Source organism: Pristis pectinata, chromosome 3 (genome assembly GCF_009764475.1).
Source record: "Pristis pectinata isolate sPriPec2 chromosome 3, sPriPec2.1.pri, whole genome shotgun sequence".
NCBI lineage: Eukaryota > Metazoa > Chordata > Chondrichthyes > Rhinopristiformes > Pristidae > Pristis > Pristis pectinata.
Genome location: NC_067407.1, coordinates 109,014,834 through 109,030,382, shown reverse-complemented (window position 1 = coordinate 109,030,382; position 15,549 = coordinate 109,014,834). Strand labels below are relative to the sequence as shown.

At 38.8% G+C, this 15,549-nt stretch overlaps 1 protein-coding gene across 3 annotated transcripts in view; it reads right to left on the bottom strand.

Annotated features, from left to right (window-relative positions):
- Positions 1-15,549, bottom strand: part of kctd3 (potassium channel tetramerization domain containing 3) — a 71,497-nt gene that overhangs the window by 32,182 nt on the left and 23,766 nt on the right. For all 3 annotated transcript variants that reach the window (XM_052012016.1, XM_052012015.1, XM_052012017.1), the window contains exons 4-8: positions 12,403-12,476; positions 8,286-8,344; positions 6,343-6,423; positions 1,411-1,560; positions 295-385 (exon numbers count right to left, since the gene is read on the bottom strand). In XM_052012016.1, coding sequence (XP_051867976.1) covers positions 295-385; positions 1,411-1,560; positions 6,343-6,423; positions 8,286-8,344; positions 12,403-12,476 — 455 coding nt within the window. The remainder of the gene's footprint in view (positions 1-294; positions 386-1,410; positions 1,561-6,342; positions 6,424-8,285; positions 8,345-12,402; positions 12,477-15,549) is intronic.

Genomic DNA, 15,549 nt, shown 5'->3' with positions numbered 1-15,549 from the left:
GATGGAGATGTCTACTCTCCAGTGTTCAATATTATTCCTGTGTTATAGTGTCTTATGCTGTGTACTAAAGTCTTAGTTAGATTTTTACACTTCCATGGAATTTTTAATACACGAGAAATCAGCTATGGTTCTGCATCAAGAAACTCAAATGCAGCCTCAACTATTGGTCACATGTGGACCTTTTTGAGAAAGCACCATCAGGTTTACCCTGAAAACAGTCAAGATTTAATATCTTTTAGTAAACTGATTATTACTTTTATTCACAGATTGATAATTGCATTGACTCTCTGGTACCTGTAACAGACTACGAAGTGTGCATAAGCTACTACAATCCAATTGTGATGGCCAGCAACTATCAGAACCTTCCGGGGATCGACCACCGTGCCTGCCAAAAACAAAAATGCAATAAACAATGGAAAGAAAAATCAAAGCTCAACAGCCAGTATTCCCTTTCATTTAAACATCTCTTGGTGCAAATATAATAAAATCTACTTCCAAAATTTAGATGAACTTATGGGTTACAGTGCAGTACAAGGGGGAATGGGGCTGATGGATTGCTCTGCTTCTGTGTCTTAATTAACAAGTTAACTAATTCAGTCAGCTGAGCATCATTTTTCAAATGGTTAGCCTGAAATTTACCCCTTACACCTGCTCTGCCCTTCAGCAAGATCATGGCTGAACTTCTTGTGCAAGCATCATTTCTCAGTCCTATCTCTATATCCCTTAAATCTTTCAATATCCAAATAGGATGAACATCATATATTTGTACTTCAAATCATAACCCTTTCTCAAGCTGGTACAATTTCAACTATTGTTAATTCAAAATAAGGACAACAGTCTTAAAACGTTAAGCTGTCATTCATAATACATTTTGAAAACCATCTGGACATTTTACAGCCTTTTATGGGAAAGAACCAATTGTTGAAAAATGCACAAAAATCCTTCAAGCACAAAAGGACTTCTTGATATTCCTATGCAACATGGCTGAATAAAAAGGCTCAGATTTGTAATTTTATAACTTTGTAGATTTACACCTGATGCACACATTAATCAACTTTTAATCAATTTATTTGGTCAAGACTCCATTACATTTAAAATCTGACTAAAATAATCCAGAACTGTCGTAATGTACTGAATCAATAATTTGGGATAAATTTTCCAAGTGCACGTAGGTAATGGCCTGCTCCACTCACAACAATGTGCATCACAAAAATATAATGAGCAGATGGTTACACATGAGAAACATTCAGGTAATTCTTTACAATTTTTAATCAGAACATTTATTAATCTCAGGGTTCAATTCAAAGAAAAGCAAACATGCCTCTAATATTATTAAAAGGAGATTGGTGGGCTAGTGCAACTATAATACCTAATTATGAATATAGAAGAAAAAGAAAAAAATATTCTTACCCAACCTAGCAGACCCTTCAGACGAGATGACTCCAGTCGACACAGAAGGAGCTGAGTTTGGACGAACTGCCCCTTCTGCCGTGCTTTGTCCAGATTTACTGTCCTGCAAGGCTCCAGGCCCTCCAATGCTTCCTTTTCTACTGGGAATGGCTAGCAGTGTTAAACATATCAATCTTTAACTATCTTAAGAGGAAAAAAATGCAAGTGTTTTCCTTAAAACTAGAAGTGAGTATTTCTACTTATTCATACAAATCTTTATACGTCATATGAAGTTGCATTTAAGGAATCCCCTTATATATCTCTCCTGCACCCTTATGAGAATTATCACTTTCTTGTCAGACGGACTACATGTCCCTCACCGCTGGATATGGATTTCAGCACAGAGGCAAATTCTGTGGAAGATGGACAATTGTAAGTTTGAAAGAGTGTATGTACGTATGAATGTATCGGATCTTGGCAGGTGATGGGTGCGCGAGTCCTGTTTAAAAATAAAGTGACTTGCTAAAATGAGGACAAATAAAGCATAGCCTTATTTCTTATACTCCTGAGAGCAAACTCAACTACTGTTGGAAAACATAAAACTGCAGATGCTGGAATTTGAAACAAAAACAGAAATGCTGGGAGAACTCAGCCAGTCAAGCAGCATCTGTGGGATGAGAAACCAGTAAACCTTTCGGGTTGAAGACCCTTCATCAGAACTGAGAAAAAGAGAAAGCAAATTGTCCAAGTAGCAAAGAAGGTGAGTTAGGGCACCAGGTGGAACAAAGGACATATCTGTAATAGGCTGAAATGATGGTCAGCCATTGAATGAATAGTTATGGTCCTTTGCCTCTGTAATATTTTGCTCATCTTGTGGAGTCTGGGTCATGTTGAATAATCTGACCTACTGGGACATCTGAATAGGCCAGAATATACAAATAAAAGATAAAAGAGGGAAGAATGGCAAGCACAAATGGCCAGTCCTGATACAAGCAGAATGAAAGAGAAGGTTATCTTTGAAATTCAATATTTCGTGCTGCAGACTGCAATGTGCCCAGACAAAAAATGAGATGCCGTTCCTTGAACTTGCATTGGGCCTCGTTTTTTCAGTGCCGAACTCAATATTGAATTCTCCAACTTCAAAGATAACTTGCTCTTTCTTTCTGTTTGTATCAGGACTGCCCATTTGTACCTGCCATTTCTCTCTCCTTTTTTAAAATCTTTTCTTTGTATATTCCAGCCTGCTCAGTAGGCCAAACTATACAACATCACCCCAACTTCACAAGATCATTCAATAGCTGTCCATCATTTCACCCTCTTACAGACATTTCCTTTGTTCCACTCACTGCCCTTCCCCACCTTTTCTGCTACTTAAACCAACTTCTCTTTCTCAATTCTGATGAAGGGTCTTTGATCCAAGATGTTAACTGGTTTCTCTTTCTACAGATGCTGCTTGACTGGCTGAGTTCTTCCAGCATTTGTTTTTGTTTCATAGCTATTCTTTTTCTGCCCCCCTTCTCCTTCTGCTAAAGACTGAAGTGGGTAGTTTCAAGACCTGTTCAAGTTCTACCCCAGAATTTTAGCATTGTAACCTCTGGCATTAGCCCAATCTGTTTTGGGAAAATAAGTTTCAGCTCTTTCCCTCCAAGCTCTCTAGTCTGATTTTTTTTAAATTTAAAATACAACTGTTTATACTCAATGGATCTCCCTTCCAAACCAGAAATAGATTCCACACAAATTTCTACCAGCATCGAAATCTAGAATATGCTAAGCAATTTCCTACTTTAACTTATTTTTATCCAAATAATTCTGCATACTTCCATCATTTCCCTCTAACATCAATGTCACTAGTTAAACCTTGATCTTATACTGCTCTATGGTGACATTAAGTGGTCAGTTCATGTATCTGCATGCATATTAACTGGTAACATCTATAATTCAGTACATTATCCTTTGTTTTAGCAGCAAATGTTCAAGCATGGTAGTGTAGCGGTTAGCATAACGCTGTTACAGTGCCAGTGACTCGGGTTCAATTCCTGCCACTGTCTGTAAGGAGTTTGTATGTTCTCCCCGTGTCTGCGTGGGTTTCTACTGGGTGCTCCGGTTTCCTCCCACATTCCAAAGATGTATGGGTTAGGAAGTTGTGGGCATGCTATGAATGTGCCGGAAGTGGGGCGACACTTGTGGGCTGCCCCCAGAACACTCTACATAAAAGATGCATTTCACTGTGTTTCGATGTACATGTGACTAATAAAGATATCTTATCTTATCCCTCTATCATATCGCCACCTACAGGAGAATCTTATAAATGATATTATAAACTCAAAAAATGTATGATTTATAGTTTATTTCAAAAGTTTCTGACGAAAGCCCTTTATTCATGGCAAAATTCATTACAATATTCAAAGTTCAGAGCTAATTAACTTTTTATTAGTTCAAAAGTTGTAAAAAAAAATATAATTCTTAACCACCAGGTAATGAATCAAACGACTGCACTGTACTCAAAGATGGCATTCCATGAAAGTCTTCATCAGAATTCTCAAAATCATGCAAATGAACAAATGTATTGAACCTGAAGCAATAACACTGGTGATAAAAAAAATGTCTGAGTTTTGTAATCCAGCATCGATAAAAAGTGACCTTATCACTAATTGTTTCTAAATCTGAATTAGGCAAGTTCAAGCATATATAATGTGCTCAATCTAGAAGAATTTAAACTAAATAAATATATAGCTCAAATTAAGTCTGAATTCATATTATTCATACTACACTTTGATAACTTAATGCTAGCATATCTATGGAGTTAGAGTTGTACAGTATAGAAACAAGCCCTGCAGCTCACCACATCTATGCCAATCATTATGCCCATCTATACTAATCCCACTTTCCTGCATTAATTCCATATCCTTCTATGCCTTGTTCATTCAACTACCTGTCCAGATGCCTCTTAAATGTTATTACTGTTCCTGACTCCACTATCTCCTCTGTCAGTGCATTCCAGATACCAGATACTGTGTGTGTGAATAATTTGTTTCTCCAATCCCCTTTAAACCTCCTCCCTCTCACCTTAAACCTATGTCCTCACTTTTTGGACGCACCTACCAAGGGAAACAGACAATAGCTGTCTACCCTACCTATGCCTCTCATAATTTTATGTACCTTTATCACGTCACTTCTCAGCTCCCTTCACTCTAGGGAAAGCAGACCCAACCTATGCAATCTTTCTTTATAACTTAAGCCTTCCAATCCAGGCAACATCCTTCTGAATCTTCTTTTCTGCACCCTGTCTAGTTTGATCACATACTTCTTATAGTGTGGTGATCAGAACTGCATACAATATTCAAAGTACAGGCTAACTAACCTTTTCGACAATTGTAACATGAAGTCCTAACTCTTAAACTCAATGCCTCGGTTGATGAAGACAAGCAAGCCATACACCTTCCTCACCAGCGTCTACCTGTGGTGCCACTTTCAGGAAACAATGCACTTGTACCCAAAGGTTCAACACTCTCCAAGTCCTGCCATTCATTGTGTACATTCTGCCCTGGCTTAACTTGCCAAAATGCATCACTTCACACTTATACGAGTTATATTCCATCTGCCATCTCCTTATCCACTTTCCCAGTTGATCTACATCTGTTGTAACCTTTGACAACCTCTTTCACTGTGCACTATACCACCAATTTCGGTGTCATCTGCAATCTTACTAATTATGCCACCTACCTTATCATCCAAATCATCATATGTAAGACAAGTAACAGAAGACCCAGCACTTAATCACCTCTGGTCACAGGTCGACAAATTGAAAAACAACCCTCCACTATCACCTTCTGACTCCTACCACCAAGCCAATTTTCTTTCTTCGATATGGGTGACTTATTGGAAGGCTGGAGGGTGGCTAATGTTACACTTTTATTTAAGAAGGACAATGGATGATAAGCCAGGGAACTGCAGGCTGGCAAAACTTATATGAGTGGTAGGAAAATTCCTGGAACAGGGACAGTATTTGTTTGCAATTGGAAAGGCAAGGACAGATTAGGGATAGTCAGCATAGCTTTGTGTGTGGGAAATCGTGTCTCACGAACTTGACTTTTTTTTTTGAAGAGGTGACCAAGAGGATTGACAAGGGCAGTGTGGTAGACGTTGTCTTCACAGACTTTAGCAAGGCCTTTTACAAGGTCCCGCATGGCAATCTGGTCTGGAAGGTTAGAACACAGGAAATCCAGGGTGAACTAACAAATTGGATACAAAATTACAGACACTTCTGGTGCAGCAATTAAAACTATGGATCTGAATGATGCAAAACTGATGGGAGTACAAAGATCTAGATTTGCAAGATTAGAGGGGATTAAAGAAAGAAGAAAGGGCAATATCATGGAAGGATCTGAATACATAACTGGGAACTTCAGAATTTTAAAATGAAGCCACGGTCAAAATCAGAATCCAGTCCAAAATGTAGTTTTGTAGTTTTTAAAATTATGCACTCTAGAATGCTTGTCCTCAAATAGTATCACCTACTTAGTTTGACAAGGGTGAGCTACCTAGGGCTTTCAGTCTGATTTGGTGTGTGAATTATCTCTCAGGGTAATTGCAGAACATTAGTTGGGAGGAGGTGATAAGATTAAATTACATGGATATTTCATCCTATGTGACAAACATATCCCTTCCAGCCAATGCAGAGCAAATAGTTTGTAGAGAAATTTGTAGCCTTGGTACTATTACCATCACTACAAAGCAGGTACCACTGTGTTTAAAGAGTGAAAGAAAATGAAACCTAAATAAAGCACAAACAATATGAAAAACGCTGGTTGTTAGTAGTCTGCATATATGTGATGCAGAGATACAACTTTATGAAAAGCAATTGTGGTGTGTGTCTGGTATTGAAAGAATACTAGCATTACCATGATCACCTGTGGAAATACTCAGCTTCTGTTTAACTAATATTAAAGTTACCTGGAGGGGGCAGATACCCATGGAACAGAACACTACCACACGACGATCGTTCAAGTTCTTCACAGAGCAACAAGCGGCGAACTAAACAGGAATAAAAAAAGCAAACAGAAAGAAGATGGCTCCATTTCATTACCTCTTTCAGTATCTGTTATTTCCAAGTATTTATCACATTCCCAACTGATAACAAGCCTCTGACATTCTCTTCAATAACAGAATATGTGGTAGATGGATCATATAAACACCAAATGTCCCCTTCCAATCTCAATAAATCTCAACAGACAAAATATGGTTTTCATTAAGTGATGACCGAAAGGTGATAAAAAAAATTTAGAAACACGTTTAAGTTAGGGACGTTCTTGTAACCACGTTACCCCTTAATGTGAGTAAAAGCTGCAGAATAATAATTAGCTTGAAACTCTTACATTCTGCAAAATGGCTGATAAAGGTTTTAGAAATATGCTTTAATTGTTTAAAAGAAAAACACAATCTTAACGTTATCAAAGTAAGTTGAAAAACTAAGGTTAAACAGCAGAACATCAACAGGTTAAAAAAAAGTGACCCAAATCAAGGTTATATTTAGATCATACAAGAAAGTAAAGGCAGATAGAAATGTGAAGTTCCAAAATTATGGTTTAATTTATGGATTTTTTTTAAGCGTTCAGGCAAAATTTTCACCAAGATGTGCATTAATTTTTGATCTCTATAAGGCACAACCAAACCAGTAAAACAATTTGGAAGTAACATATTCTATTTACTGCTGCATCACATGTGTACATGAACAAACTGTGAATGATACACGGGACGTTCCTCTCATCAATAAGGTTTTCATAAACTCAAACCTTTGTGGAATCTGTATAGCATATTTCAACCATATTCCATTACCTGGGAGTTGATTAATTAAACAAAGCATAGCAAGTGCACTGAAGTAGATGTGAGTGCACATTTGCATTCATTGAAAAAGCAACGTTGTTTCTCTCCAAACACACCCTTCACCGCCCCTTCACACATTGATTTTTGATTTACATTTCTAGTTTTACACTTTCTACCCACCAATTTACAACTCACACCCTACAGCCGAACTGAAATGAACAGCATAAATAATGCCATCAAAATGTTAAAGAAGTTTGGCAATAGAGACAAGAACTAGCAACAGTTTTACATACCCCTACATAAAAAGAGTAATATGCTTTCTGATTTTCCTCTCCTCTTGAGCTACTGACTCATTTGGCTTCATTACTTTACAACTGCCAACAAAAATCTAGGATCTTACTCATCGTCATTCCTCATGTTGAAGCCTTGAAAGTGAATTTTGCAAACTACATCACAGGTAAACCCATCCTATCCACTTAATTTTCACACTTTACAGTAGAAGTCACCAATAAGCAATTGTAAGCAATTAATAGCACATAACTTGGCAAATTTTAATCCCACCACTCACCCAATTTTAAAGATAAATGATGTCCTCGTTTGACTTCAGTACTCAGAATAAGTAACTTATCATGGACTAAGGATTGTACTCCACGTCTTCTAATATTCATCACTTTACAAGCTGGTATACTTAGGTTTTGCTATTGGTTATACACTGTATGCATATCTATTAACATATTTAATTTCCTCCATTTTTGTAGAATGGTGCATATAAAACAGCAATGGAGATGGATTCACAATAAAACAAGTACAATTAATTAACTATTGTCTTCTATGGACTAAAATGCTTGGGACCTGATGCACTGCAAAAACTGTTAATCTCATTGGATTGAATGAGAATAATGTAGGTGCAGCATTGTGAAAGACAGTAAACAACTAACAGATAATATACACACAGGGATATTCCAATAATAAAATTACCCTTTATTGCCAACAGCAGTTTGAGAGTATTAAGTGCACATCCTGTAAAACATTTTTCCTCATTCAGCAATAACAAGACAAATGATACATCATACCTAGAGGAGTAATCCCATAAAATTCAGCTTCATGTCTCAGAACATTGATGTTTACCCCCCTGCAAGAAAAAGAAAATGTATGAGCCATGTTTTTAATCAGCATCTCAAAATATGTTACAATCAAAATCAAAGACAAGTTATCTCTTTTTGTGTCTTCAGGATATCTTCAATCATTTCCACGGGCAGAACCATGGCAGATGTAGTAATACATGGATAAATGTGAAGTTATCCATTTCAGAAGGAAAAACAAGAAGAGGCGGTGTATTATTTAAGGTTTGTTAGACTGAAAAGTGTTGATGTACAAAGGGACTTGTACACCAGTCACTGAAAAGAAACACACAGGTGCAACAAGCAGTTAAGGCGGCAAATAGTATGTTGGCCTTTCTGAGTAAGAGGATTTGAATACAGGAGCAAGGAAGTCGTGCCGCAATTATACAGGGCCTTGCTGAAACTACATACGGAGAATTGTATGCAGCTTTGGTCTTCTTACCTTCAAGTTACAGGGCCAAAGATTTAAAACTCATACAAGGAGAAATTTCTTTATTTAGAGGGTGGTGAATCTGTGGAATTAGCTACTACAGAAGGCTGTAGAAGCCAGTTTGCTGAATACTTTAAAGAGATAAATTTCTGAATACAAAAAGCACCAAGAGGTATGGGGGAAGAACAGGGATAAGGTATTGAGATGGATGAACATCCATAACCGTATTGAATGACAGAACCGACAGAGGGCCAAATATCCCCTTTCTGCTCCTATTTTCTATGTTCCCACGTATTTTCATTATGAAAGCAAATGTGCACACAAAATAAACACAAACCAACAGTAAATTAAATGCATTTATTACCAGAATCTGTACATTAATTGGATGGAGTTGCAATATTTATGACCGCAAAATTGTGAACAATATATTCACATAATTCAACATAAAAGCCATTTCTGAATTATGTAGTTGTACAAAATATCAGGAACCCTTTTGCTACATTGGCGTCATGATATGTAGTTGTTACATTTATGGATAAGGTCAGCATGGGAATGCCCCTAGGAACATTAGATGTTAAAAATGCTAAAACTGAACAAGAGTTAGCTCTCATGGGGTTAAATTCATAGTCCAACAACTAATAGTTTACACATCAGATGGATCATGTGAACAAGACCGAAAAATTATGAAAGGTACAGAATAGTCCAGGAATTGTTCACATTTGTGAGTGTTATCAAAAAGCCTACTTAGCAAGAGCCACTCCTGTGAATGACAACACTGAACCAAAGAAGCTACAGATGGCAGAACTGAATCCTTAACCGTACCGATTGGAAGCTTCTGATGGATGTATAGATTGCTGGAATTAAGATCTTTAATCATTCAGTTTCTGACTTTTTTTTCCCCAGTACCAAGAAAGATTAGACTTAATCGAGCAATTACCCAATTTCTAAGACTGGCAATTTAAAAATAGACAAATAGAGCTATCATTTTGTTCAGTTACAAGGTCGCAAGTAAAGTGAGTTTGTCTCAGCCACGCCAATACACACAAAGGCACACAATATTTTAACTTCATTATCTGTTTGATGGTTATGGCATTGCACTTGCCCTAGACAATCACCAATCAGTAACTTAACAATTGAGGACTCTAATGTAATGCAAGATATCCTAACTGTATATAATATTGGAACTGGGATTCATCTCATATTGGCTGGAATTTTGGTTTCTTTTCAAAATAATTGAAAAGTTGTTCATTCTCGATATTTTATAGTTCAGGTTGTGGAACAACTTACTGAAAATATTCAGTTATCAGGCTATAACTTAGTTTGTCTTGATGCATGCTGAAACCACAAGATGTATGACATATTTTCATAGGCACATTGTAGAACAATGACCATTTTGAGATCAGTGAAACAATGGAGGAAGGATGAAACAATATGGCGACACAAAGGGCTGCAGATGCTGGAATCTGGGGCAACAAACAAGATGCTGGTGGAACTCAGTGTGCCAGGTAGCATCTATGGAGGGCAACAGACAGTTGATGTTTTGGGTCAAGACCCTTCATCTGGACTGAAAGACAGAAGGGAGATAGCCAACATAAAGAAATGAAGGGAAGGGGCGGAGCAAGACGAAGCAAGTGATGGGTGGATGGGAGGAGGGGTGATTGGCAGATGGAGGAGCCCTTGCTTACATCTCCTTTATTTCCTGCACTTCTGCTCTTACTCCATCTACCCCCAGACAGAACAGGGATAGAGTTCCATAGTCCTTACTTTTTACTCCACCAGCCTATGCATTCAACAGATCATTGCTTGAAACTACCGCCAGCCACAACGCGACACCACCACCCGCTAATTCTTTCCCTCTCCACCCTCGCTGCAGGAATCACTCTCTCGGCAACTCTATGGTCCACTCATCTCTCCCCACCTATCCCTACGTCTCCTGCCTCACCACCATCCAGAGCTCTAAAGACACCTTCCAAGAGAGGCAAGACATTCATAGGCATCTCCTCCCCATCCCAGCCCCCCATCAACCTCCACTCCACCAACTCTATCTGCCCATCACCCGCACACTCCTTCCACTATGTCCCCTCCCTCCACTGTTCATATCTGCCCACCACCCACCCCCCCCCCTCCATTTTGGTTCCTCTCCAATCACATTCCATCATCTGCAGCCCTTTTGTCACCTCCACGTATCACCTCCCAGCCTCTGTTGCTTCTTCCACTCTTCCCTCCTCACCTGGATCCACCTATCGCTTGCCAGCTTTTGCTCCACCCCTTCTCCTCACCCCTTTACATGGCTGAAATGTTGACTGTCCATTTCCCCTCACGGATGCTGTCTAGCCAGCTGGGTTCCTCCAGCACTAGTTTGTTGTAACAACGTGGCACCTATTTAAAGGAAATACCTTTTTTGGGCTTATTTTCAATAACATCAGAAACAGCTCAAAAAGAATCTATGAATTACTTAAGAGTTGTAGAAGGTTGGATTCCAAAAGTTACAATGAAGGAAATGAACAGAGTAGTAATATTTCCCTGTTTACCTACTCCTTAAAGATACTGAATAGCTGGATTTGGACAAACACAAAAGAACATTTCAAACTCTTGTTTAAATGTCAAGAATCCAGCCATTTACAGTAAATAGCATGACACAATCAAACTAAAGCACCCAAGCATAAAACCACAGGAGTTCAGATAACAAATGTACAAAGTTGTTAACCATACACTTGCTCTGTCTAACCCATCAAAAATAATCTTAATAAAATGCAAACACAAGTTTCTTACATTAGAAGTAAAGAGTAGATTTTTTGCAATGACATAGAAACCACTACACAAAGTTCATTCTACAATGTAGATGATGTCTAACTAATTTACACCTGATTTTATAAAGCGACTTGTAGGATTCCAAAAAAGAATATGCAATTGAACTTAAAGAATTCAGATTCACTTATGTTTAATAGGAATGGAATATAAAACTGCAATGCAGTCAAACTCTGATACTCCAGCACATGTGGGACTTTGGTGGTGCCAGATCACCAGATGTTATTCCCAACACACATTTAAATAGTTTTTTTTTAAGATGTTACACAATATGATAATAAATTTTCCAGTGAACACAAGTTTTAAGGTTGTTCAGAAACCAGGCCCCAGTGAGTCTCAGGGGAGCACGGACTCATCACCTGGAGAGCTTACATTTTACTGTACTCAAGATTCTGAACCACGATTAGGCCACAAAAAAGGTCAGATTCAATGGGAAGAAAGAGATTCACACCTATATGATTGAAGTCTGCAGTTCATACAAATCCACAAAAAAATGTCCAACCTGTTGTATGAAATTTATCTCCTAGATTGATGTTAAGAGACTTTCTATAGGACCCTATGCAAAGCCAACAGGGGAAGATTTCTTCTGTTTTCCATTTGAAATGAAAGCAAAATGCCCTCTATTCATGTTGCTCAATATGTTCCAATTCGCAAAGCAAGCAAATCCTTCCCCACAGAAACAAATTTCAATGCACTCAGAGGTCCGGTTGAACATCATTCCAAGAGGTACATTTTTGAAGGAGGAAGGAGAAATAGTGATAGCACTGCATATTTCTATTGATGTTATACCATAACCACTGCATAATTTTGTGAAAATAAATTTTTCCTTACCTTAAATCTAACTCTTTTGTTCTAAGAAAATTCAGAATTGGTGCAAATGCAGTGGGATCTCGATCAATAAATATCTATGGGGAAAGCATTTTAATAGCAATATAAGACATTTAAAACATTTAATGTGGAGTTCATATAAATATGTCCACTATATTGTGCAATGATCACATAAAAGCCATGATAATAAAAAGAAGATTCAGTTTCAAAGATTTGGTTAATAGTTTTGAGCATCTCTGTAAAATAAACATTGGTCAGGAACAAATCCGCTGAAAATATTATTACTGACAATAATAAATGACAATTCATTACCAGTGAATCAGCAAAGTCTAAAGGTTTTCACCAGGCAGCTGACATCTAAGAAACAAAAACCTATTCCCCAAAAACCGAGCTTTAACTTTCTTCCCCCCATTATCTGGGATCTGGGGGTCACTAACAGACCAACATTTAGGGCCCAATCCCTAATGACCTCAAAAAGCTGGTGATGAGCCGTCGTCTTAAACAGCTGAAGTCCTTCTGGTGCAAGCAGTGTTATTTATGGAGTTCCAGAATTTAGACTCAGTGTTATCAAGGACCAGCAATAAATTTTCAAATCACAGTGGTATGTAACATGTTAGGGAACTTACAAGTAATAGAGTCCCATGCACCTGATTCCCTTGTCATTGGCGGTAGAGGTCCCTAGTTTGGGAGGTGCTGTTGGAGTGGATTGGGCAGGTAGATGATATATTCTGCTGCCACTCTGCAAAGGTGGGGGAAGAGAATGAATGTTTGGGGTGGTTAATGGGGTGCCAATCAAGCTGACCATATCATCCTGGATAGTGTTGAGCTTCTTTAGAGTTGTTGGAGCTGCACTCATTCAGGCAAGGAGAAAGTACTCCATTACACTCCTGCTTTGTGGAGGAGCATTGGGTCATCAGGCAAGTCACTCACCACAGGACACCCTGTCTCTACTCGGTCAGCCATGGTATTTACGTGGCTGACAGAGTTGAGTTTCTGGCTAATGGTGCCCACTCCCCACACCCCACACCCAGAGTGTTCAAAATGAAGGACTCAGCCAAGGTGATTATGGACGATGAAGTCCCCACCTAGAGTGCACTCTGTGCTCTTACTACGTTCAGTGTTTCGTCCAAATGTTGTTCAACGTGGAAGGCCACCCATTCATCAGTTGAGGGATAACAGTTATGACAATCTGATGTCATGAGGCTTCATGGTCTCTGGAGTCAAATTTGAGCACCCCAACAGCTATTCCCTCCCACCCGTACGTCACTGTGCTGCCATCTCTGGTGGAACTTTAGTCTTTAAATAAATACAAATTTTCATGAGAAATAAATTGATCAAAGATCTTTTCTTCTAATTGCAGGTGTGAAAGAGTGCAATGCCAAGATCTTGGAGAGGGTACAGCAGAGATTAGTCAGGAATGAGGGACTTCAGTTATGCAAAAGAATGAAAAAGCTGGGAATTTTTCACCTCAAACCAGAGGATTACATCAGTGAAGTGAATCATTCCAGCAAAGATATTCAAAATTCTGAGAGGTTTTGATGGAACAAACAAGGAGAAGGAGTGTGGGTATGCTAATAATTTAGGACATGTTGAGGTCAAGAAGGTGGTGGTGTTGGGTCTATTGAAGAACATTGAGGATAAATTCTCAGGGCCTGATGTGATTTATCTCAGATTATTGGAGAGAGGAAAAAAGAGATTGCTGGGGTCTTGACAAAGATCTTTGTATCCTCTCTAACCACAGGCAAGGTCCAAGAAGGCTGTACTGTAGCTAAAGTTGTTTCTTTGTTTAAGAATGGCAGTGGAGATTATCCAAGAAATTATAGGCCAGTGAGCCTCACTTCAGTGGAAGGGAAGCTACTGCAGAAGATTCTTAGGGATAGGATTTACTCACATTTCAAAAAGCTTATTAGGGATAGCCATCATAGCGATGTGTGGGGCAGGTCACATCTTACAAACTTGATCGAATTTCAAGGTGAAGACGATGATTGATGAGCATAGGGCAGTGGATGTTGTCTACATAGACTTAAAATACAGCATTTGACAAAATAAGGCATTTGACAAAGTCCCTCATGAAAAGCTGATCCAGAAGATCAAGGTGCGTGTGATCCACGGTCACTTGGTCGAATGGATTCAAAATTGGCTTTGCCATAGAGGACAGAGGGTAGTGGTAGAGGGGTAGAGAAACAAAGGACTGCAGATGCTGGAATCTAGATGAAAAACATGACGACGCTGGAGGAACTCAGCAGGCCAGGCAGCATCCGTGGAGAAGAGCAGGCGGTCAACGTTTTGTCCCGAAGAAGGGTCCTGACCCGAAACGTTGACCGCCTGCTTTTCTCCATGGATGCTGCCTGGCCTGCTGAATTCCTCCAGCATTGTGTTTTTCCATCAGTGGTAGAGGGGCATTTTTTTTGATTAGTGGTCTGTGACCAATGGTGTCTGGCAATGATCAGTGCTGGGACCATTACTGTTTGTAATATATATTAATGATTTGGATGAAAATGTAGACAGCAAGGAAGGTTGTTAAGAGATACAGCAGGATATAGATTAAGTGGAAATCTGGGTGGAAAACTGGCAGATGGAGTTTAATGTGGACAAATGCATGGTGCTATATTTTAGGAGGTAAAATGCAAGAGGAAAGTATACAGTGAATGGCAGGACCCTTAGGAGCATTGATCTTGGGTGTCAAGTCCATAACTCCCTGAAAGTAGCAACACAAGTAGATAGGATGGTAAAGGCAGCATATGGCATGCTTGTCTTTATCAGTTGGGGCATTTACAAGAGTCAATAAGTCATGTTTCAGTTGTATAAAATTTTGGTTAGTCTGCATTTGGAGCATTGTGTGCAGTCTGGTCACCCCATTACAGGAAGGATGTGGAGGCTTTGGAGAGGATGCAGAAGAGGTTCACCAGGATGCTGCCTGGATTAGAGAGAATAGATACAAGGAGAGGATGGACAAACTTAGATTGTTTTTTCTCTGGAGTGTTAGAAACTGAAGAGTTTTATAAATTATGAGAGGCGTTCACATAGTAGATAAATTCTTTTTCCCTAGGGTTGAAATGTCAAATACTAGATGGCACAGCTTTACGGTGAGAGGGGGAAGTTTAAGGGAGATGTGCAGAGCAAATTTTTTTTTTCCCCCTACACAGAGAA